Source organism: Chenopodium quinoa, unplaced genomic scaffold, assembly GCF_001683475.1.
Source record: "Chenopodium quinoa cultivar QQ74 unplaced genomic scaffold, ASM168347v1, whole genome shotgun sequence".
Classification (NCBI taxonomy): Eukaryota; Viridiplantae; Streptophyta; class Magnoliopsida; order Caryophyllales; family Amaranthaceae; genus Chenopodium; species Chenopodium quinoa.
Genome location: NW_018745065.1, coordinates 3,169,386 through 3,195,001, shown reverse-complemented (window position 1 = coordinate 3,195,001; position 25,616 = coordinate 3,169,386). Strand labels below are relative to the sequence as shown.

Sequence of the window (25,616 nt, the reverse complement as noted above, 5' to 3'; positions counted from 1 at the left end):
ATAAAGGATAAAAAGAGTTAAAGTATTGGAAAATAAGTCGGAAAGCCACTCAGTAAACACCCTAAAAGTGACATAAAAGTCACTTATCACACATCCCTTTAGTTTGAGGCTCCATCGAAGTATAAAGTCCAAGTATCATCTTCTATGACCATCAATTCTTCGTCTGGAAATTCATTGTCATGTATCGGCGTCGAATCCTCTATTGGAAAATCCGCTAGGAAATCCGAGACCACGGATCTTTTGATAGCCTTTTGAGGTATGAATCTCACATCGAAGCGGGCTAAATTGACTATCCACCTTGATATGCGCCTATTGAGTGTAGACTTTTCGAATAGATACTTAAGTGGATCCATTTGGGAAACTACAAAGACTGTATGCACGAGCATGTAATGTCTTAGCTTGGTTGTGGCCCACACCAATGCGAGGCACAATTTCTCAAGTGGTGCGTAGCGTATATACTACCACAAAATGGAGAATAAATAACGCATAATACACAACGGTGAAGTTGGAAATGCGATCTCTAGAATTATATAGAACGCCTATCTTAGAAGAACGTTTTGTAGGTTAAATTATATATAGCACCTCTCTATGTTAACCGTTCTATATGTCACTAATAGATTTTTCTATTTTTTTTAAACATTACCATACAATATAGAGCGCCTGTCAGACTTAACCGATCTATATGATTTTGACCAAGTGAAAATTACACGAGGCGCGCTAAATCCCGCGGAAGGAATAAGTAAATTAATTTATATTTTCAAAAGAACCTAAAAATCTTTCAAACCAAAAAAAAGTTAGAACCCAAAAACGCTACTGCTTCTTCTCCACCGCCTCTCCAATTGAATCTCCATAGCTTCCACCTCCAAGAAGAACTAAGAGAAATGTTGCTACGAAGCCGACGCTGCTACTCAAAGCTACTACTCAACGTTAGGTTTGTTTTAATCTAATTAATTACAATTTTAATTTTTCAAAGATGAACCCTAAGTATGTATTTTCATGTAATCTATTTGAATCTTTGTCAATTTCGGTTTCTAGTGATGGAATTCTTGCTAGATATAGACGAATTTTGGTATTTTGTGTTAAATTTTAATTTTTGCTGAAGGTTGACGGTTTTGATACTCCACAATTTCTGTTATGTTCTTGATTTTTACAATTTTGAACTTTGTGTGAATTTAGAAGCTTGCTTTTGGTAAACTACTCTGACATATATATATATATATATATATATATATATATATATATATATATATATATATATATATATATATATATATATATATATATATATATATATATATATATATATATATATTCATTCTTGAGTTTGGTGTATATACAATTTTTTTGTTGTGAATTTAAAGTTTGGCAGATTGCTTGATTATTGGAATTATGGATATATATGCTTAGGAATTAGGACCTTAGGTAGATAATATCGTTTATAAATATATAGATAAACATAGGGATTTTGGATCATATTACATGATCTTATTAGAATATTAGTGAGTTAAGCTAAGTGTTATGATACCCAATGCCTTTGGATGCATATTTATTAATATATATTGTTATTATAACTTTTAATATTTATTTTTATATTCTTCTTTTTATCTACTAGTGTTTTGAATGGGTAAAAGTTGGATTACAACTACCAAACCCGTGGACCCAAAATATGATCAGGGAGTTGTGGATTTTATTAAATTTGCTGTAACGAATAATGAAGGTCGTGATACTATGCCATGTCCTTGTTATACTTGCCATAATCTTAGTTATCACAAAGTCGATGTTATACTTGCTCATTTGAGTAAATGGGAATTTGATCGAACATATACTTATTGGTATCTCCATGGAGAAAGTAGAGAAGGAACATCACCAATGGGCAAAAGAATGGATGATGGTCATATTGATTATGAAGGTGATAACTTAGAGGACATGATAGATGGGTTTGAGGAAAGGGTTGAGGATGATCCTGATGTGACCGTACAGGAATCTGAGAAGCCGTTATATCTAGGTTGTGATAAGTACACAAGATTGTCAAGTGTACTTAAGCTGTACAATTTAAAAGCAGGCCATGGTTGGACAGATACGAGTTTTAGCGCATTACTTGAGTTTTTGTACGATGTGCTTCCTCCTGACAATGTTTTGCCAAGTAGTACATATGAGGCAAAAAAAATATTGTGTACAATGGGCTTGCATTATGAAAAGATTCACGCATGTCCGAATGATTGCATACTTTTTTGAAAAAAATATGAATCTCTTGGTAGTTGCCCAGAATGTAAGGTCTCAAGGTACAAATTTGAAGGAGTTCCAGCAAAGTTTTTATGGTATTTTCCCATTATCCCTAGGTTTAAAAGGATGTATTCAAATCCAGATGAAGCTAAGAAGTTGACATGGCATAAATTCGGGCGAAAGAATGATGGTTTACTTAGACATCTAGCCGATTCTCCTCAGTGGAGACTTGTCGATGAGAAATGGAGTGATTTCGGTCGAGAAGAACGAAACCTACGCCTTGCAATGTCTACAGATGGTATGAATCCATACGGCTCTCTCAGTAGCCGCCATAGTACTTGGCCAGTTATATTGGCCATTTACAACTTGCCCCCCTCCTTGTGCATGAAAAGAAAATACATTATACTCTCATTGATAATTCCTGGACCAACACAACCAGGAAATGATAGTTGTGTGTACTTAGCACCTCTTATTGATGATTTGTTATTGTTGTGGGAAAGTGGAGTTGAAGTGTTTGATGCTAATCAAAAGGAAACTTTCAATTTAAGAGCATTGTTGTTCTGCACAATACAAGATTTTCCTTCATATGGTAATCTTTCGGGGTATAGTGTAAAAGGAACAGCCCCTTGTCCTATATGTGAGACAATTGGAAGGGTGAGTATATGAAAGGATCTCATAAGATAGTGTACTTTGACCATCGTCCATTTCTTCCATGTGATCAATGCTATTGTAGAATGAAAAAGGCTTTTAATGGGAAACAAGAGTTTAATTGCTAGCCACATGTCTCTACCGGCCTTGAAGTGTATGAAAGGGTAAAAGACATTCAAACTACGTTTGGCAAGTTATAGAAAAATAGAAACGCCCTTCCCAAACAGGGTTATAAGAAGTGTTCAGAGTTTTGGCGCCTTTCATATTGGAAACATCTGTTTGTGCGACATTGTCTAGATGTGATGCACATTGAAAAAAATGTCTGTGATAGTTTGATAGGGACTTTACTAGATATTCCTGGAAAGACAAAAGATGGTAAAGGGGCTCGACTTGATTTAAAAAAATTAAAATCAGAAATGAACTCCATGCTGTTAAGTCTGGAAATAGAAAATATCTGCCCCTTGCTGCCTATACACTTTCTAGGAAAGAAAAGGCAGAAGTTTGTGCATCTTTATCTGGGGTAAAAGTGCCTGAGGGCTTTTCTTCTAATATCTCTTCTCTAGTTTCAATGCAAAATCTGAATCTTGTGGGTCTTAAGTCTCATGACTGTCATGTTTTGATGCAATATCTTTTACCTGTTGCTATTCGTTCCATTTTTCCAAAAAATGTGCGATATTCCATTATTAGATTATGTTCATTCTTTAATGCAATACACAGCAAAGTCTTCAGACCAAGCGATTTGGATTCTATGGAAACAGATATTGTTGTTATTTTGTGTCAGCTTGAGATGTATTTTCCATCCGCCTTTTTTGATATCATGGTTCATCTCCCTATTCATTTGGTGAGAGAGATTAAATATTGTGGTCCGGTGCATATGAGGAGTTCATGGCCTTTTGAAAGGCAAATGAAAACTTATAAAGATTATGTTAAGAATTTTTCTCGTCCAGAAGCTTGTATCGCGGAGAGAATGGTTTATGAATCAGCTATTGAACTTAGCATGGATCTTCTAGGAGATATGAAGACCATAGGGGTTCCTAAATCTCGACATTGTGGCCGACTTGATGGTAAAGGGACAATAGGTCGTAGAGATAGGGACTTGACTCGAGAGAAATGGCGTATGGCACACACATATATTCTTCATAATGAAGACGAAGTAGCTCCTTATGTTGAGCGACACATGTCTTTTTTAAGGAGGTTGATTCGAAAGGCTAATCCAAAAGCAATTGCTGCTGAGCATAATAAATCATTTGGTATTTGGTTCCAAAATGAGGTAATGAAAGAGTTTTAAGGTTCATCACATGCCATTTCGGATCGTCTAAAGAGTTTGGCATACGGACCAGTTTTTCAGCCACTTTTTACTCTGGTTATGTCATTAATGGCTGGACTTCTTATACAAAGGACCAAGATGAGAAGAGTACAATGCAAAATAGAGGGGTATCTTTATAAACTGAAGCAATGCATTTTGCTAGTGCGAAAGACACTCGTCCTGTTTTGTGTAAAATGCAATATTATGGGGTAATTGAAGAGATATGTGAGTTGCATTACTCTGATTTTTTGCTACCTGTTTTTTGTTGCAAATGGGCTGATAGCAATAACGTTACATATGATGACATGGGGCATACTTTAGTGAACTTTGATAGAATTGGTCATAAGGAAGATCCTTATATTTTAGCTAGCCAAGCAAAACAAGTCTTTTACATGACTGACCCATCACATAAGAGGAGGTCTGTTGTTATAACACCAAGACCTCGATATTCCATTGATGAACATGAAGATAATGCTTTGTTTGAGGAAAGGTCTGGGTTGAATGACATCCAAGTTATGGAAGATGTTGATGATACATCAACCTATATTCGAAATGACCATGAAGAAGGAATTTGGGTTGAAAACAAAGATGATACTTGTAAAAGACCTCAAAAGCGTCAAAAAAAGAATAGTAAAAAGGCAGCAAACAATGCTACAAACATAGTGGCAACATAACTTCTTTTGTAATAACCTTAACCCTTCACCCTTCTTAATTTGCAATTAGGTTCTGATTGCTGCATAAAATGATGCATTGGAACTTCGTGTATATCTTTTTTATTGCTTGCATTTTTTTGTTTCTATTTCTTTATTTATCTATGCTGACCAATTGTGTAATCATTAATAAAATTTTCTGTTTATTAGGTTGATAGCAAATAAAAGAAAACAAATATGTTCCTCTCAAGAGGCTGCTACACGTGAGAATCACAGGGGTCGTACAGTCCGTGCAGCAGTTGGAAGACCAATTCAAAGTGGCAATAAAATCCCTTTACAATGGAATCACAAAAAATTGCCTTGTGGAGATCATAAAACTGACTTTTCTACTTATATTGGTGTTGTTGTTTGCATCCGAGTAAGTATTAATTATAAGGAGTGGGAAGAAGTACCAAAAGAAGTTATCAATGAAGTTCTAGACTTTATTACGGTAAGAGCGTACATTAATTAGCTGCACACTTTCATTAAATTTTTAATTAAGTGTTTGCTTTTTTTTTATTAAATAAAATTGTATAGACCCCATGTTGCATTGTTGCGACCAGGTTGTGGAATAGTTAAGTAGGTTGCGACCTACCTGCGGTCTGATTTTTCTCTTCCTTTCATAAATTTTTACTTTTGTTAATTATTGTATATTTAGAACCTTTCTTTTCTGCTGGTTGTAAATTCTATTAAACTTAATAGTGTGCTTATTTTAATTTTTGCAGAAAGGTTTCACTGTTCCTGAAGATTGTAAAGGATATGTGATAAAACAAGCATCAAAGAGGTGGAGAGCATTCAAGGCTAGATTAAGAAAATATTTTATGTACGAGTGTGACGAGGAGGGAAATACTACAGATGTCATTATCTGGACACCACCGAGTTTGTATCCATGGATAACCGTAGATGATTGGAAAAAGTTCGTTGAAACAAGTCTTGATGATAAGTTTAAGGTAATCTTATATTCGTCACATAAATATTATGAAGTCATATAAGAATTAGCTAAGCTATTTACTAACATTATGTATATCGTACTGAAGGAATTGAGTGAACTGAATCGAAAAAGGGCTAAAAAGAGGAAGACTTCTTATCGTGGGGGTCGAAAAGGGTACTCTTATTATGAGGACGAGAGTGTAAGTTTACAATACTCCATGCTTCTCGAACAATAAATACTATACAAATAAGACTATGACTTTTCAATTGTGTACTTTTTTCAGGCTAAGGAATTGCAGAATCAAGGAATTCAAGTTGTAGATGTACCTCGGCATTTGGTTTGGATTAGAGCTCATTCTAGAGAAGAGGGAGGAGTTCTAAAATTTGATAATCTGGCAAATTTGGAAATAGCTCAAGCAATTGTAAGATTATGTATCCATATATATGTTGCATAGTCATAGACCTCAAACTGATAGTATCTTTAATCATTCTAACACAACCAGGCTAATATCTATAAATTTCAGAAAGAATTAGAGGCTCAACATAATCAAGGAGAAATTGATGCATCAGGGCGCAATGATATATTGGCAAGAGCATTAAACACTCCTGAACATGGTGGTTGTGTGAGGGCCGTTGGAGGTGTCACAAACAAGGAGTATTTCGGGTACAAGAAGCCTACACCCGCTAACCAAGTGCAATCAGAGCTCAAGCAAGTCGAAACAAAGTTAGAAAATGTGACAAACAATCAAAATTTTCTGATGTCTTTTATTATGTCTAATTTTCAATTGACTCCGGAACAATTCCAACAAATTCAACTTGGTAGTTCAAGTGCCCAATTTGGGGGATTTGGTGTCAACAAGGATGTGTACAGTGCTACATTTGGTGAATTACTTAGCAGCCATGGTTTAGATGGATCAGGTGATAGGCAAATAGTTGGTGAATTGCGTAAGAACTAATCACACCTTCTACTCATTCTATATTATCACAATCATCATCCACCAATTATGTGATCACTCCTGAGGAGAAATTGAAGTTGACCACCAGTTTGGTGCGCGTTTGTAGGAAGTTAGCTATTGAAATGAAAAGGAGTGAAAAAACCATACCTATCAAAGTCCCAAAGAATGTGTTTTATAATGAGCAGGAAATTAACATTGATTATGAAGATATGTGTGATTGGTGCTTTCAAAGAAAGATAGGAACAAGTCGCATGTCAACTTTTATGATGTAAGTGTGGTGATAATATAAATGGTGAATTTCCCTTTACTTAGTTGATTTTTTTTTTTTACTGTTCTAATTGATTTTTTGTTTTTGTTTTTATTATTATTATTAGGAAAAATTAGAAAATAACACCCAAAAATTGTCACAATTTTGATAATAACACCACAAAAAAAAAAGTTTTTATTATAACACCACAAAAAAAACCAAAAATTTGCTTTCACCACCACTTAACTTTGCCATCCAAAAAAACCGTTAAGTGGGCCCTACACGTTACACGTGTCAATCAACTATTGGATAAAAAATTCAAAAAAAAAAAAGAAAAAGCCTATAATCCTAACCCAGCCACCACCACCACCACCGGCGCCCATGGCCGGCACCCCAACCCAGCCCCTAACTCAACCCTACCATGGTCGGCACCCCAACCCAGCCCCTATCACTGCCTCCTAGACATCGCCAAACCACCCAGACCCCAAACCAGTCAGCCCCCATCATCGTCTCACCGCGCCGTCGCCGAACCACCTAGAACCCAACCCAAACCAGCCTAGGCCCCATCATCGTCTCCCCGCCGTCGCCGAACCACCCAGACCCCAACCCAAACCAACCCAGCCCCCATTATCGTCTCCCCGACCAGAATCCATCGCCAAACCACCCAAATCCAACCCTAACCAGCCAGCCACCGTACTCCTCTACCAAACCCAACCAAAAGTCATCGCCAAACCGCCGAAACCCCGACCCACCCATACCCAAACCCACTAACCGCCCTACTCCTCTCACCCTCACCTTGAACCAAATCGGGGTTCGGGTTCTTTCGTGGGTACGTTTGGGCTGATTTCGGCAGTCAAGGGGTGGTCGGTTGACTGGTTTTGTGGGTCGAGGGTGGTCGGTTGGGATTGGGTGACGGCGGTGGAGGCTGAGTTGGAGAACGGCGGTAGGAATGGTGGCTGGGTATTTTAAGGGTTTTCCTTTTTTTTTGTTTTTTATTTATTTTAATCCAATGCACAATTGACACGTGTACAATGTGGGACCCATTAACGGTTTTTTTGGATGAAAAAGTTAAGTGGTGTTGAAATCAAAATTTTTGGTTTTTTAGTGGTGTTGTAATCTAAGTTTTTTTATTTGTGGTGTTATTATCAAAATCGTGATAATTTTTGGGTGTTATTTTCTAATTTTTCCTTATTATTATTATTATTATTATTATTATTATTATTATTATTATTATTATTATTATTATTATTATTATTATTATTATTTTGAAAGGCACTTGAGTGAAATGGTTCATTCACTAGGTATCTCAGGAATCTATGCATTTTGTGATTCTAATTTCATATCCCCTGAAACTCCAACGCAAGAAAATGAAAATAATTGATGTGACTATTTGGTTAGAGTCTTTGCTCGCAATAATGCACAAAATCGAAACCAAATATTCTTTGCTCCATACACTAATAAGTAAGTAATTTGTTTAATGTGCTTATTATGTTATCATGATTTTATGACTCTTATGATTTCATGTTATTCAACTAACTTTATGTGTAGCATGCACTGGATGTTGGCGGTGATTTGTCCATGGGTTGGATTAGTACATTGGCTAGATCCAGCAGGAGCAGAATTTCAACCTCATCAATTTGCTCTAGATATCATCAATAAGTATATGCATGAGCTTTTAATTGTTATATTGTAATCTTATTAGGTTATTAGTTCTGATATTAGAAGGAAAAAAAAAAACTAAACCAGTCCTTGTGGCAGTACAGGGCAATTTTGAGATTTAACTTGGAGTACCGAGCAGAAATTAAGTGGAATAAGAATTCAGCCATTAAATGGAAACAAGTAGAGGTAATTGATCTTTACTTTATCTTTTGGGTTCACTTATCTATGTATTGTGATTACAATTTGTAAGTATAATTGTATAACTCAAATTTATTATTGTAATAGTGCCCTTGTTAAGATTTCGACTTCGATTGTGGATATTATGTTTGTCGTTACATGCTAGAGACAATTCAATCTAGAAAGTCATATGTACCAGACAAGGTATTACTCTTCCTTAATTGTATGCAGCGGTGAGCTTTAGGTCTTGCAAATTTAGACAACCTACTAGTAGTTTCTAGCAATTTAATGTGATTTTTTTCAAGGTTTAACCGGTAATTTCTTGTTCATTTTCCTGTTTTATTTTCAACTACTATAATTCTTATCTCATTATGTAAAATCATAGAGCATTCTTCTTGTGAATTCATTAAGGACCTGCATTATATTTCTTATTATATATGTTATGAAGATCTACATTTGTATTGGTTACCTAAATAATATTAGTTTGCTGCTATATTAAGAATCTTTACTCTATATAAGAGTGTAACAAAGCTATATTTAGCTCACTTTTCTATATAATCTTGACTGGAAAACTATCACTTAGAAAACTATCACTTGACTGCTTGATTGAAGGATTTTTGGCAATCAAGCAGAATATTCAGAGTACAAACTATCACCCAGAAAACTATCACTTCACTGGATATGCAATCTTTGATTCACAATTTCTACAGGATTCACAATCAGTTAAATTTAACAAAACTAACAGTTTTCAACAAGTTCTATAGCTTTCCTTTTAATTCAGAGTACAATAATCTATGCTACCACTCATATTTTCTATGAAGCTTATTAGGTACCAAGTTATAAGTCTGCTAGACTAATAAAAGTGTATACCCACTACCCAGTTGGACAGTTAGCCCACCTACTTGCCTGTCTAGCTGCTAACACATTATGCTTAAAGCAGAAAGAAATGAAGCAGCCTGATAACACTTGAGCCAGGCACTACAAGCTTGACCAAGAAAAACCCAAACACATGCAATGATTTCAGAGCTTTTTTCTCCCAATATTTTTTTTCTTTGCTTTTTTACCAGACAAGGAAGGGGCTAGAGGGGAGAGGGGAGGGTGGATATTTTTCATCTACTTAGAATCCTAATAAAAACTCTAGATCACCACCAAACAAAACCCCTCACCTATCAAGCAAGAAGATGATAGCCTACAATAGAGCCAATGCTTTTGACATGACTCTGGCAAAACTTATGAACTAAAAGTTAGCAAAAACACAGTATATTACCCTTTATGAGGTGTGTGAAGTGGCTGATACAAAGCAACAACATGCAACAAAAACCCAGCTCATAAAATTTAATGAAGTGGCTCCCACCAAGGTTTCAATCAGTCCATAGGCTTCACCAAGGGCAATAAATATATCAACCCATTTCAGCTTATATAGCTTATAATACAGTCCTTATAACAAACATTATGCACGGAAGCAACCAAGACTCCTAATCGTGATTTTATACATTGTGTCCTAGCGATGTGTATACATGTAAGGATAATATTATGGAAGAAGCCTCCTAATTTTTCTCTGGTTGTTCCAGTTCCTAAGGATAATATAAGTATCTGTTATAATCTGATGGTTTTATAGGGTAGAAATCAGGACTACCACTATATATCTCATTTATATTTATATATATATATATATATATTTTTTTTTTTTACATGTAGTATTTTGACAAAGCTCCTGTCAAATATTCTCAACAAATGATCGACGAGATTCGAGACATGTGGTCTTATTTGTTACAAGACATCAACCAGCCGAGGAGGACGATGATGATCAGCGTGAGTTGTAAGTGGGCAGTACATATTAAGTACCTTGGATATCTTGTATATATTTTGGAATATATTTTGGATATCTTGTATATGTGTTATTTATATTTGGAATGGAACTAGAATGGACTTTTTTTCTGAACAAACTAGAATGAAACTTTTGACCATGTAAATATTTCTGATGAATGAAATTTCTATTTTTTTTTGGGAAAGTTGTGCAGTTGTATTTATTCTATAAGAAGCAGGTTGTATTTGTTTTTAAACAAAGCAGGTTGTATTTTATTTTTATTGAAAGCAGGTTTATGCAAAGCAGGGTGTATACAGGGCAATATTGCATTTAAAAAATTACCCAAAAATGGGAAACCAATTTTATTATATTCATTATTTTTTTTAATTTAAAAAAACAAAAAGATCGATGCCCTATTTCGTAAACAAAAATAAATCAATAATCATTTTAATTAAAAAATGAGAAAAAGCTAGAGAACGCCTATCTAAGATAGGCGTTTTTTTTATTAATATATATAGAGCGCCTATCACTAGTTAACCGTTCTGTTTTCCTTGTTTTTTATTCCTTTTTTACACAAAATAGAGAGCTGTTATCTTATACAGGCACTCTATATTGTGTTTGATATAGAACGCCTGAAAGACGCGCTCTATAAATGTTATAGGGCACCCCCTCAGAAGAGCGCCTCACAGGCGCTCTCTATTCCCTATTTTAGGCGTTCTCTAATCCTTATTTTGTGGTAGTGTACGTACTTCATACTCGAGCATCTTTTTTCTTAGATAGTAGATTGCATTTTCTTTACCTTCTACTTCTTGTGCGAGCATAGCTCCTATTGTCTCCTTGGTGACTATTAAATATAATCTAAGGGGGATCCCTGGAAGTGCTGGAGCTTATACGAGAGGATTTGCGAGATAGGCTTTGATCTTTTCAAAGGCTTTTTGACACTCATCGTCCCATATTACTGGCACATTTTTTTTTATCTTCTTGAATATTGGTTCGCATATCGTTGTTAATTTTGATATGAACCTACTTATATATTGCAACCGGCCAATAAACCCTCAAATTTGTTTCTCGGTTTTGGGCGGTGGCATTGACATGATCGCCTTGATCTTGGTTGGGTCTATCTCTATTCCTCTAGAGCTTATGACATACCCTAAGAGCTTGCCTGAGGTGACTCCAAAAGCACACTTTGATGGATTCAACCTCATGTTGTATTTTCTTACCCTTTCGAAGATTTTTCTTAAGGCTACTTGATGTCCTGGGCAATCTTTTGATTCCACAATCATGTCATCTACATATACCTCAACCTCTATGTGCATCATGTCATTGAGTAGGGCAATCGCTGCTCGTTGGTAAGTAGCACCCGCTTTTTTCAACCCGAATGACATTACCGTGTAACAGTAAGTACTCCATGGTGTTATGAATGTTGTTTTCTCCATGTCTTCTTCTTCCATGAGAATTTTATTGTATCCCACGTATCCATCCATAAATGAGAGAAGTGCATGATTTGCTGTATTATCTACTAAAATATCAATGTGTGGTAAAGGGAAGTCTTCCTTTGGACTTTCGTTATTTAAGTCTCGATAGTCGACACAAATTCTTACCCTTCCATCCTTCTTTGGAACAGGGACCACGTTGGCTACCCATTCGGGATATTTGGATACCCTCATAAAACCTGCAGTTATTTGTTTTTGAACTTCTTCTTTTATTTTAAGAGTTACGTCGGGTTTCATTCGACGCAACTTTTGTTCTACAGGTCTCATTCCTGGAATTAGTGGTATAGTGTGTTGAGCTATTTCTCTATTAATGTCTGGCATATCTTCATATGACCAAGAAAATACATCAATAAATTCTTAAAGTAGATTAATTAAATCGGTTCTTTCTTATTCATTAAGTGTTAATCCGATTTTAACTTCTCTTTTAATGGTTGAATCATTTGAGATATCAACCGTCTCAGTTTCCTCAATTATCGGTGTTTTCTTTTCAAGTGTTTCTATTGCTTTAATAATTTCTTTGTCATTTTCATTGTTAGTTAAGCAATGCTCGTCATCTTGGGTTATGAAAAACACGAGGAGTAAGCAGAAGAAGACATATTATTGAACTCTGAAATCATTACATCGAAAAGGGAAATGTCCTCAGGGACTTGATTACTAACTATCCTAGGAGTAGAAATAGAAGAAGTAGGGGGTGCTACAGCTAAAGACTTGGAAGACTCTATAGGAAAAGACTCTGACTCTGACTAAGACGACTCTTCGAACATCAGTCCTTGCCCTGTTGTTATATAGATTTTTCTTCCACTTGGAGTAGCCACCTTGACCGTCTTGCGCCACCCTTGTACTAATCCTTCCGCTGGAGTGATGAGTTTTGAAGGGTCAAAGTTCTCGCTTAGTAGGACCGTTTGGATGAGCGAGGAGTTGTCCTCTTCATACCTCGGCTCATCTTTTTCTCGCCCAAATAGTAATCCCATGATATTAAAGTAAAAGCATGGGGGTGCTTTCTCCTTATGAATAGGAGTTGGGATCTCATCTAAAAAGTAGCAATCCAAAAAGATTTCAAACACCGTTGTCTTATTCCATTTACAACAAAAGGTTCGGGAAATTCATAGCATGGATAGTCCTCTCCTTCTCTTATAAACTGTCCATTGAGGGTAAGAGGATACCAATCTATTGGGATTGCTTTCTTTTGGGTGCGAGCGTTCCTACGCACCTTAGACCTTTCCTGGGCTCGCTTATGATCTTCCCGAGTTGATTCGATTGCGAGCCTTAGCCATTTAGGAAAGGGCTCTTTCCGGGGAGATACTACGGATGAAGAAGGGGAGACCTTACTTTCACACGCATGAAAGCGAACGACGCGGCAGGGGTAACCAAATATAGAAGCTGCCAGTCCCTTATTTTCCTTAAAAAACTGGAAAAAAGGGACAGTTCAAAACAAGTTTCTCACGCGACAAGGCAACTGAGAAAACCGAATTCGCCCTAACCTCGAATTCAAATTTTCAAAGGACACGACCCCCAACCCACGGGGGGAGCACAGACACAGCGCAAGTCTGAAAGTATCTAACTTAGAGAGGCCAGGTAGTTCCAGTTGTCTTGCTATTTCCTTTTTCTTTCCTAGAGTCATTCCCGGAAAGTGCCCTTGTCTCTTGAGAATAGCATTTACTGTCATATTGGAGTGGGGTTCGTGACAGAGAGGGGTCTTTTCAATTTCCTCGATTAAGGAGACCTCTTCATTAAAGCCCCACAAGTCTTCATCATCTCTTCATCGTGCTCCACATTAATGATCGGATTTTCCACAGCTTTTATCCTCATAGTCGAAGTATCGATTGTGATGGGAATTCCTCCAACTATGGATTTTACCTGTTGGTGAAGAGATGAAGGAACAGCCTTGAGGTCATGAAGCCAAGGGCGTCCCAACAATAACTTGAATAAAGCTTTAATGTCTACCACTTGGAAGGTAGTGGAATGTTTTATTGCTCCCGCCGTTAGATTCATAGTAATTTTACCAAGAGCCTGGCGACGAGTATTGTCATAAGCTCTTATTCCTTGTATTGAAGGGGTTAAGTCTTCATCCCTTATGCCTAACATCCTCGCATTTCTAAGTGGACGGACATTAATTATTGATCCATTGTCTACAAGAGTCATTGGGACATTCATTCTCTTGCAGACTACTATGAGGTTTAGCGCCTTGTAATGCTTGTCACCATCTGGAGGTAAATCTTTGCCAGAAAAGGTGATCAAGTTGATAGGACTAAGGAGATCACTCGTAAGGAAGTTAGCCAACCCTTCAGGAGTGGTGTCGGAATCTATCCCTATCTTATCCAAGGCATTCATTACCGCCAACCTATGTTCTTGAGACGTAGCTAGAAGTTTCCATACATTCATCTCGACCTTGGTATTTTTGAATTGCTTGACAATGTCATTGTCTTCTATGAGAGTTGTGGGAACTTGCTGCACGGCTGGAATAGATTGTGTAAAGCCGAGAGGTTGCGTTCTCCCAGATCTTGTGAAAACGTTTATAGGTGAATCTATCCTCTTCTTCCCAAAAATCACCTATTGAATACGACACTGAAAGTGGAGGTTTTTCCATGTCTTTTAGGTAGACGTCTTCTTCGTCGTTGTCCCAAACCCCATTGATGCTTATGTCTTCTTATTGTGGGATTTGAACTAGCTTTTTATCTTCAATCATCTTCTGAATTAAATCTTTAAATTTAAAACAATTTTCAATGGTATGTCCTCCTGATTGATGGTATGGACAGTATAACTTGTCTGTCCTCTTTAGAGATTCAAATGGTCTCGTCTCGAGAGGTTTGACCTTACCATTCTCGGAGAGCATTTTGAACATTTTAGAATAGGTAGTCCCAATTGGAGTATGAAGTTTATTACTCTTCTTTAAGTGTGTCAATTACCTGGAGAGGGAATGTTTTCTTCTTCATGGATGGAATTTTATCACACTTTTTCTGAAGTTCCTCCCCTTGTTTCTTTGCAAATTCAATAGCCTCACGTAGTAAGTCTATTCCCTCCCACATGAACCACATAAGCATTTGCAGGTCTTCCTTGGTTTCTGGTTCTGGAAAGTCATCCATGGCATCGAAAAAGGTTTCCTCCTCTTCTTCGATAGCATGAATTTCTTCAATAGGTTTGATGAGAGATGAGGATCAACATCATTTTCCTCATCAGAGATGGCCAAGGAATCGGAGAAAGGTGCATTGTTGATGCTTGGCTTCTTACTGGCAGGGGGCAATGGTAGTTTGTTGTTATCAATTAAATCTTGGATGGCTTACTTAAGCTTCCAACAATTCTCGGTGAGATGGCCCCTACCTTGGTGATATTTGCAATGTGCATTGGGGTTCCAATTAGCTGTCCTCTTTTCAACTGGTGGGTCCCCAAATGGTCCAATAGGAGTTATAAGACCTTTTTGCATTCAGTCGATCAAATGCGGTGTCACAACTCATACCAATAGGAGTAAAGTTCCTCCTAAATGGTTTCTTTTGTCCTTGGTTGTTCATAGCAAGGACTTCACTCAAATTAAAGGTGCTAACATTGTTTGAGTGGGTGGTTTTGGAAGAAGAAGGATTGTCGTTCTTCTTGCCTTTCCCGCCATTGTTGGAATTATTGTTAGCAGCTTTTTGTTTAGCAAGGTTGTCTTCAATGTTTATCCCAATATCATAGACGGCCTTGAAGGTGTGTAGATTGGTTTGATATTTCAGATGCTTGGAGTACTTTTCTTGAAGGTTCTTGATGAACAACCTCACAGATTCTTTTTCACTTGGTACTTCAATTATCCTAGCAGAGGTTTCTTTACAATTATTGAAGAAAGAAGTGAAACCTTCATTCTCTTTTTGCTTAAATATTTCAAGTTCCCTATGATCAGTTTCAGCTTGAATATTGCATTTATACCTATTAATGAAAGCGTTTACTATTGATTCCCAAGTAGAGGTTTTCTCTTTATCAAGGGAGAAGAACCATTGTTGGCAAACGATTTCAAGAGATAAGGAAAATAGAGAAGGAAATACTTTTTTATCAATACCCTTAATACTCATTATTGTTTCAAAAGCTCTTAAATGGAAATAAGGGTTATCAGTTGCCTTGAATTTTGGGATGTCGTTGGCATTGAACTTCTGTAGAAGAAGCTCCTTGTCCACCGAGACCCCTTGTGAACTAATGCCCTGAAACTTGTAATCACTAGATAGCTTGCTCAAGCTTTCTTGCATAAGATCCATTTGTTGTTTCTTCACAGGGTCATTAATTTGGAGGGTTAAGGTCTTCAGTAGTTCAGTAACACACGCCATTTGCTTCTTGAGCTCATTAACTTCTTCTTGACTCGCCATTATCTTCTTGGCTTTCCTTTTTTGAGCGATTGGTTTGTCAAAAAGTTGTACTTGAACGAAAAGGTTGTCTCTGATCAAACGCCCTTCCTTTCTTGACCACGCTCTATAAATTAAACCATTTTTTTAAATGACTTGACTCAAATTGACTTTGACTTTATGAGTTTATAAAGAAAAGGAAAAAAAGCAAAAATAGGGTGTTTTTTTTTGGAAACAAGTATAAGGTTCAAACAAGTGGTTTAATTGGAGGATTAATATCCGACTTAGCCCCTAAAAAAATGACGGAAAACACGCACATACAAGACTCTCTAGACATGGTCAAAGTGTATTTAAATATTAGTGTGTGCTTTATATGTGAGTGCGAGTGACATGCTTTGACTCTTGTGTAAGACCATGGGACTTAGTGTCTATACTCAATTAAGAACTTAACAAAGGTACTGTTATTAACAAAATAACTGAATTGATTAGCAAACTGTTTGATTAGACTTGTCGTGATGACTCGAGTAAAATGCTGAACTATCGCTAAAGCAACAGGACTCTCGTCGCACTCTGCAGTGCAGTGCCAGATGACAGAGTTGTCGCCAGGCGTTGCACAGTATACTGTGGCGCTGCAGCCCAAATCATGGCGCTATTACTGGAGCATTAATCTGGGACTGCTTTCAGTATTTTAACTCTACGGGACATACCTAGAGTCGTACTAAGTCAATTCCGATTAAATTATTAGACTTTAATTACTTAAATTAATTAATTAATCAATTAATTAGACAAAGTCCTTTTAGTCATTAATCAGTTTATTTAGACTTAAACACAAGTCAAACAAACGGTTAGGAAAACACATAGAGTATGCACAACAAATAATGCACAATTAGTCAAGTAGGCACAATATGATGCAATGAGTTTGCAACCTAACCATGGCTCTAGTTTTATAAAGTTCGAGATATGGGTTAGTCAAAGAGGGTCATGGTTATTTTTCCGGATGAACCGCGCGAAATCATTACCTTTTGACGGAATGGCACGAGTGGATGGGACACCGCGAGTTAAAAACTCGCTTCCATGGTTTGGTGAATTCAACATTCTCGGATGTACCCTTTGTTGCAAAGAGCGTTCAATTAAGTAGATGGATCATGAATTCCCAGAGGTTTATGTCCATATGTAGAACACATATGGGTTTCAGAAAAGTGAGAAAAACTCAATCAGGAGGTAGAATCGAGCCAACAGTGCTAAAACTGGTCAAAATTAGAACTCATATTTCTGGCTTGGTATTGGAAGAACTTGGCGCCAGCGAACAGAGGCCGTCGCCGCAATATAGCTCTGTCGCCTGACGACAGGAGTGGCACCTGGCGACAGAGTTATATCATCGGCGACAGACTCTGTTTTCTAGACGCCGGTTCCTACATGCTTCAGCAGCTTTCTGTGTTCGATAAAATTTTTCAGTTTTTTGCAGCATTATTTTGATCTTAGTTGTGAAAGATATTCCTCAAATTCCCTGCGTGTAAAAAATCCTATGTTTTTAACTCATTACAGATGGTCTTTCCAATGAGATATTTTTTATGCATATGAAAATAATGTTAATCAAAATTATGCACATGAAATACTTAGAACTTTTGGAGTCTCATCCACTCATTCGAAATCATTGCCAAAATAAATTTCAGGAATTAAAATAGAAATCCTCCCCAGTAGAGTCGCCAAAAAACTGTAGGGAATATTTCAAGCATTACCCCAAACTTGAACCCGACTCTGATCATACACTAAAGCATGGTGGCGTTCAAAGAAAAGGAAGCTAGAGCAAAAGAGTCGCTAACAAGTTTTAGGAACTTGTAAACCGTTCACAGGGTGAAGGTTACACTTACACCCCTTAACGATCCAAGAGATCATTAACTCCAATAGTTCTTGAACCATGACAAGAAGTTCGGGGATGAAGGTACAAATCCAACCTAAAAGAGATTGAACCTGCCCTAATAATAGGCCTCTACTTTATTCTGCTCGTATTCATGTGCGCATTCTGACTAACATGAAATCAATAGGTTTACCCTAAACCTGTTTAACCTATGTTGGTTGAATAATAATGCACAAATAAGACTATTATTAGCGATCACTTGAATTATAATCATATTATCCCTAAACAAGATTATTAATTATCTTATTAAGCGTGTTACAAGTACCAAATCCCTTTAAACATACATAAAAGGCGTGATCAAGCAATAATAATAAATATAATCAAGCAACATAATAATAATCAGAATAACAATATATAATAACGATAATCATACTTATGATAATCATGTTAAAGCATAATAATAGCAAGATCCTAGGCATGATACTCACAATATTAATAACAAACCTTAGCATGTCACTAAACATTAAAGATCAAATATTTTTCCGTAACATGATACTAACATGAATATTAGGAAAGAAAATAAAAGGCATCATAGAAATCATAATAAGCATATTTGATATTATAACCTTTACCCTAAACATGATACTAGGAATCATTGTTGTCATTCTAAACATCAAATTAAGGAAAACATCCTAACATGATTCTAGGAATCAAAATAGGAACCTAGACATGATTTCTATATCGAAAGATTAATAAAACAATTAAAGCACTTACTTGGATGCCTCGTATCTCTTTCTAATAACAAAATACACACGTTAGTAACTTCAAGGAAAATATAAAATTAAACAATTATATTAAATAATTGAAATAGAGATTTAGGACCAAACCATAAGAAAGATCAAACCTTTCACATCTAGGGCGAAGGCAACTTCGAACTATACTAGGTGTGTCTAGATCTTGTGACTGCGGAATTTTTTTTGAGAGAAGGCTAGTTTAGAAAAGAGAGAGAGAGAGAGTAATCAAGAATTTCTTGATGAGAGTTGAGAGTTGGTTATTGAAAACGGAGGTTTTAGGAGGCTATTTATAGAGAAACTCAGTCGGATATGATAAAAAATGAATCAGAGTTTCGAAAAGAATAAAACATGACGCTGTCGCCAGGCGACAGACGTGTCGTACGGCGCTGCAATCAGTTTTCCACGCTATTTCTTATTTTGATAAAATTTAAGCGTACAAGAGGGTAAAACTGTAATTTCCTTAAAAACACTTCTTTTATTCTAATTAAAACTCTTAAAAGTCAATTTATCAATGCTAATCAAATTTGGATTCAAAAGAACCTTCTAGAAGATTCTAGAAGACTATAATCATAATCACATTAGGAATGATAAATCATAATAGGCCCTCATCTTGATCATTGGGCCGCATATAAAGATCAAACCGGGCCCAATTTAGTAATTTCGCCATAACTTCCTCATTATTCATCGGCATTGGGCGTATAATATATCGTTGGAAAGCTCTTTTTTAACGCGACACAACTACACCATTATTGGACCCTTGCCATGGACCAAATCAAACTGGATTAGGTGTTTTCTTAAAATAGGTTTTCAAAAACAGAAAGAAAGAAAAGAATTAAAAACTAACCGCATCACTAGACTTTCCACACTTTCACTTCATTCGATTATGATTCGACGTGAAAGGTACTCATCATCGGGTTTGGTTTTTCGGAGACACAAATGGGTGTCTACACTTGGATACTTTGATGAAACCTGCAGCCAATTGCTTTCTGATTTTATCCTTTATTTTGAGAGCCACATCTGGTTTAATACGACGCAACTTTTGTTTGACAAGCTTCATACCTGGAATGAGTGGTATTGTATGCTGAGCTATATCGCTATCATTTCCTAGAATATCTTGATATGACCAAGAAAATACTTTAACAAATTCACTAAGCAAGTTAATTTTCTCTTTGTGTTCGTCTTAACTTAGTGTTAGTCCAATTTTTACTTCTTTGATAGTCGTATCATTGGAAATATTAATTATTTCTATATTTTCGATGATTGCTGTTTTATTTTCGTGTTCTTCCATTGCTTTTATTATTTCTTTGTCATTTTTATCATTAGCAAAGCAATATTGATCAGGGGTAGGGGAATGACACGCATCGTAAGAAAAGGTACACATTTCATTGAATTCATTGATTATTAAATCAAGGAGGGCAAGGTCAACTGTGACCTCGCCGGAATTATTTGGGATAGAAAGAGGAGACTCAATAAGAGACTTAGCATTAAGGGGAACTACATTAGACTCTATGGCAGAAAGGGGGTTGGCCTCAGATCCTAAAGACTCGTCTACAGACTCAGACTCCGACTCGGACCCAGACAATTTAGATTCATCAAACATAGGACCTTCGCCAGCGGTCACTTCCAACTTCTCTCCACTTGGCGTAGTGATCTTCACCGTCTCGTGCCATCCCTTTGAAACATCATCAGTCAGGACAATTAACTCAAAGGGGTCAAAATCTTTGCTTGATATGACAGCTTGAATGAGCTCAGAATTGTCATTACAGACAGGCTTGGGCTCATTCTTTTCTAGTCCAAAAAGAAGATTAATGTTGATATCATTAGAGCTTGGACTAGATGGTTTCTCAGTTGTGAAGAATTCATCGCCTTCGTCGACGAAATCACAATCAAGGAACAACGCGAAACCTGGCTCACGCTTCCCATTGTGGACGGAAGGCTCGGGGAATTTATAGCATGGGAAGTTTTCCCCTTCTTTAATGTACTGGCCGTTGAGAGTGAAGGGGTATGGATCCGTGGCCATTTCCGGCTTCATGGTTCGAGCATTATTGCGAGCCTTCATTTTCAGGAGAGCTTGTTTCATATCTTCTTTTAATGGCTTGAATCCCAAGCCAAAGGTATCTTTCTTAGGCGCACCAAGATGGCCCCAAAGTTCAGCCATTTTCTTTTTTAGTCCAAGGGTCATTCTAGGGAAATGCCCTTGCTTCTTCATAATGGCATTGACATTGGTGTTTGAATAAGGATCAAAGTCGAGGTGACACTTCTCCTCTTCTTCGATCATGAGAACATCATCCAACGAAAACCCCCAGAGATCTTCATGTACCTCGTTATGTTAGACATGGACGATGGGAGTATCAATAACTTGAATGCACATGAGGGAGGCATCAATGGTAATTGGGACCCCTCCAATTATAGCTTTAACCTTTTGGTGCAACGACGATGGGATCACCTTTAGCTCATGAAGGCAAGGATGACCTAACAGCAGATTGAAAGAAGCCTTAATGTCCACCACCTAAAACTTGGTGCGACGTTCAATGACTTTAATAGTTATATTTAGCATGATAGTACCCACGGCTTGACGACGAGTATATTCGTAAGCACGAATCCCTTGGGTAGAGGGAATAAATTCTTCATCTTTTATGCAGAGTAGGCATTCATTTATTGCAGAGCCATTATCAACCAGGCTCATAGGAAAATTCATCTGCCCAACTTCTTTGTATTGCGGAGTAGGAATTCATTGATTACAGAGCCATTATCAACCAGGGTCATAGGAAAATTCATCTGCCTACACACCACAGTGAGGTGTAAGGCCTTGTTATGTTTGTCCCCTTCCGGAGGCAGATCCTTGTCAGAGAAGGAAATCAGATTACTGGTACTTGCCAATTCAGTAGTGAGAAAGTTGACCAGCCTTGAGGAGTCATATCATTATCAACTCCTATTTTCACCAGAGCATTCATCACAACCTTTCAATGCTCGTGGGAGGTGGCCAAAATCTTACATACGTTCATTTCCACCTTAGTCTTTTGTAATTGTTTGGTCACATCGTTGTTCACAGGGTCGATGGGATCAACTATTGGTTGTGATTGCAGTGGAGGTGGAGGTGGAGGTGGACTAGGCTGTTGCAACCTTCCATTTATGGTGAGAACCTTAACCTCAAGGTCTCCCCAAACATCTTCACTAGTGCCAAGAGATGAACAAGCTATATCTTTGAGATAGACGTCTTCATCGTCACTATCCCAAATTCTATTCACTTCTTCACAGTTTGAAATAAATACAACTTCTGGTAGAGGTTCATTCACATGTTGAATGAATATTGACGGATCAAAGGAGACTTCATCTCCCATGATAGCCAAAGCATTAAAAAGGGGACCTGTTTGAATATTAGGCTTTTAGCCCCCTGGAGGGACAGGAATTTGATTAGCGTCAATCAAGTCTTGGATCGCATCCTTCAACCTCCAACACTTCTCAGAAGTATGACCTTTTCCTTGATGAAACTTGCAATGAGCATTCTTTAAGTGCTTCTTGTACTTATGAGTCAGATTTGCAATAAACAGGCGAACCATCTCTTTCTCCTTGGGAGGATCCACCAAGAGTGCAGCTGTTTCTCTCCACATGCTTAGATAAGTAGTGAAGCCTTCATTCTCCTTCTGTTTGAGAATGGAGAGTTCCCGTTTAGAAGTCTTGGCTTGGATGTTACACTTGTAGAGGTTCATGAAGCTTTTAGTAACATCCTCCCAGGTTGCAACATGTTTGGATTCTAGAGAGTAGAACCACTGTTGACAGGTAGGCATGCTCCAAGGAAAGAGGGAACACAGTAGGGAAGAGTGTCACATCTAATACCTTAAGAGCCATGGTCGCAGAAAAATCCTTCAAGTGGAGCATCGGATTATCAGTAGGCTTGAACTTGGGAATGTCAGCAGTGGAAAACATTTCAAGAAGTTTGTCCCTTATGGACGAAGAGGTGATAGGTTGCTCCACATAAGTGAACTCTTCGCAGATCTTACTCATCTGTTCATTGATCTTGTCCATTGCAGCGGCAGTGCCATTATTTTAATTGTCTTGCTCTACCATGTTGACTCTGGTGGTGAGTGTTTGCATCATGTTAGACAACATCTCAATGGTCCTGTTGATGTTCTCAATATCCTCCTTAGTAGCCGTTGGTTGAAAGTAGACTGGAGACGGACTTTGTGGAGATGATTGTGGTGGTTTCCTAGTACGCCTCTTTGGTATAAGAGGTTGTTGAGGTATTGAATCAAATTATAACAATCTACCCCTACTTCTTAACCAAGTGGTGTGACATCGAAACAAACACACCTTTAATGACTAGACTTAACCTTGACCCATCCGGAAAAGAATTGTTTTTTTCGAAATTTTCTTTATTTTCTAGAAAATATGTATGAGAGGATACCATCTAACTTACTCCGAAAAAAATGAAACAAAAAAAACGACACAAGACAACCCTAAAGTACGGTCATGTGAGTGATTAAGTGAGGTTATGGACACGTGTTATGACCGTACTGCTAGACATGACACCAAACCTGACGTACGGACCACATAAGCACGCATAAAGACAAAAAAATGACTTGACAAAATCCTGGGCACCATGTCATAGTGCTGACTGTCGTGACACGGTTCAGCGCACCGTAAGATGGCAAACTGCACCGTGTCACGGCATTTCACACTGTGGCGCGACCAGACCTTCCATGACACGGTGCACAATTCCAGGCCTAAACTTGCATAGTTTCCAGGCTTTAATCAATTTTAATTCCATACTAATAACTATTTGGAAATAAAAACCCTCGATCATAGGCTAAATTAAATGAGCAAACACATGTAGGTTAGCACCAAATAAACCACGTAGCATTTAGTCACAATGATGTAAAAAAGCGTTCGCAACCTAAGGTCGAGATCTATGTTCAATTATTTGTCAATCTTTGGGTGTCAAAAGGGTACCATGGTTAAGAGTTTGGACACGTTAGTAAGGCAGCCTCCCTTGAGGGTGTATGCCAACGGGCGGCTCCGCGAGTTCTTGATAAAATCGAACTCGACTTTATGGTTTGGGTGGATTAAATAACTCGGATGAACCTTTATTGCCATGAGCGTTTTTGGGTTGATAGAGCTTAAATCCCCGGGCTAAGACGTATGTAGAACATACACGTTTTTTCAGAAAAACCGAAGGAAGTTGACTGTGAGAAGAGAAAATAAGCCACTGGACTGATTTAAAGGCTGTCGTGACACGACAAAGTGTACCGTGCCACGGTTCTGCACACCGCGTGACGGTGACACGGTAGCATCTGCCATGGCACAGCAGTAAAAAAATATGACTGGTGCCCTATTTTCCTTCGTTCACAATCAAGTTATTCAATTTTTCCTACGGGACATACCTAAATGCAACGTTAAAACATCTATGCTTATGCAAAAATGCCAAATTAATCACACGAATATTTTTCAAGAATCTTTCAAGTCTCATCCACTCATCTTAATTAAATACCGATCATTGAAATCGATAAATAACCAAGAATCCTCCCCGGTGGAGTCGCCAAATTTTAGGCGTCGCTCGAAGTGCGCCTACGTTAAAGCATGTGTGAATATGCTTGACACTCATATGAAATAGGAATTGGCATAATACGATTAGGGACAAATAAAGTAGGGAGCCGCCAACAAGTTTGTAAGGAACTTGTAAACCGTTCACGGATCATTATAAGGCAACCACGAGAAAGGGACAACGATAGGCAAGAGCGATTGACCCGTGAAGGTTACACCCCATTCATAATCCATGAGTTTACTAACTCCATAGGGTTCGAAACCACAAAAGAATGATCGGGGATGATGGTACGAAGTGAGTCATGGAGTCACATTCGCCCGTATTGGCCTCTACACGATTCTTATAGTGAAAAGTGATTCCTGCGATCTCATACAAACAAAATATTCAATTCGCTCCAAACTATTATTAAGGTAAATTGGTTGAATATTAATGCAACATGTAATTCTAAAATATTAGTGATCACTTGATTAAACAACAAGATTAAAAAGGAACCTAAACCGGTTGTCCAAATTATCTTATTAGCCGTGATTTTCAATTACATATTCCCTTTAAACATGCAATATGGTGATCAATAAATAATAATAGAATAAACATTAATATTGGAAGCAATTTAACAATAAATCCAACGATATAAAATCGCTAGAAAAAAAATAGAAATAAAGGAACATAATTCTTACTTTGATTATATTTTATTGCAACTATAAAATAATAGTAACTTCAAGGAAAAATAATAACGCAATAATTAAATTAAATTTTATAGAGTTGATTTGGGGGCCAAACCCTAAAAATAGTTCTACCTTTCATGCCTTAGCTTAAGGACAGAACCACGAGTAAAGTATGGACTCCTTGGAGTGCTTGAAGAAGGAATTTTGAAAGAAGGGTAGGCTAGTGTTTAGGCCAGAGCATAGAAGAGAGAAAAAGAGAGTTAATTGATGTCCCGTACATCAGAAATGAGGGGGTATTTATAGAAAAAATTAGTAGAG

General features: G+C 37.3%; 1 protein-coding gene across 2 annotated transcripts; it reads left to right on the top strand.

Moving 5' to 3' along the window:
- Positions 1-620: 620 nt before the first annotated feature.
- LOC110709337 lies at positions 621-7,059 on the top strand. Of its 2 annotated transcripts, none has more exons than XM_021887548.1 (6): positions 621-931; positions 5,038-5,317; positions 5,592-5,816; positions 5,904-5,996; positions 6,081-6,218; positions 6,300-7,059. In XM_021887548.1, the coding sequence occupies exons 1-6, from the start codon at positions 882-884 to the stop codon at positions 6,750-6,752; spliced, it is 1,239 nt and encodes a 412-aa protein (XP_021743240.1). In that variant the 5' UTR covers positions 621-881; the 3' UTR covers positions 6,753-7,059. The 2 variants fall into 2 exon arrangements, with proteins under 2 accessions (XP_021743240.1, XP_021743241.1); XM_021887549.1 differs by having other exon boundaries at positions 624-931; positions 6,321-7,059.
- Positions 7,060-25,616: the final 18,557 nt, after the last annotated feature.

Excerpts from the sequence above, each read along its gene's own strand:
- LOC110709337 (XM_021887548.1), top strand. The coding sequence starts at position 882 with ATGTTGCTACGAAGCCGACGCTGCTACTCAAAGCTACTACTCAACGTT. Across the intron at positions 5,817-5,903 it reads GTCTTGATGATAAGTTTAAG|GAATTGAGTGAACTGAATCG; the intron begins GTAATCTTATAT and ends ATCGTACTGAAG. Across the intron at positions 5,997-6,080 it reads CTTATTATGAGGACGAGAGT|GCTAAGGAATTGCAGAATCA; the intron begins GTAAGTTTACAA and ends TACTTTTTTCAG.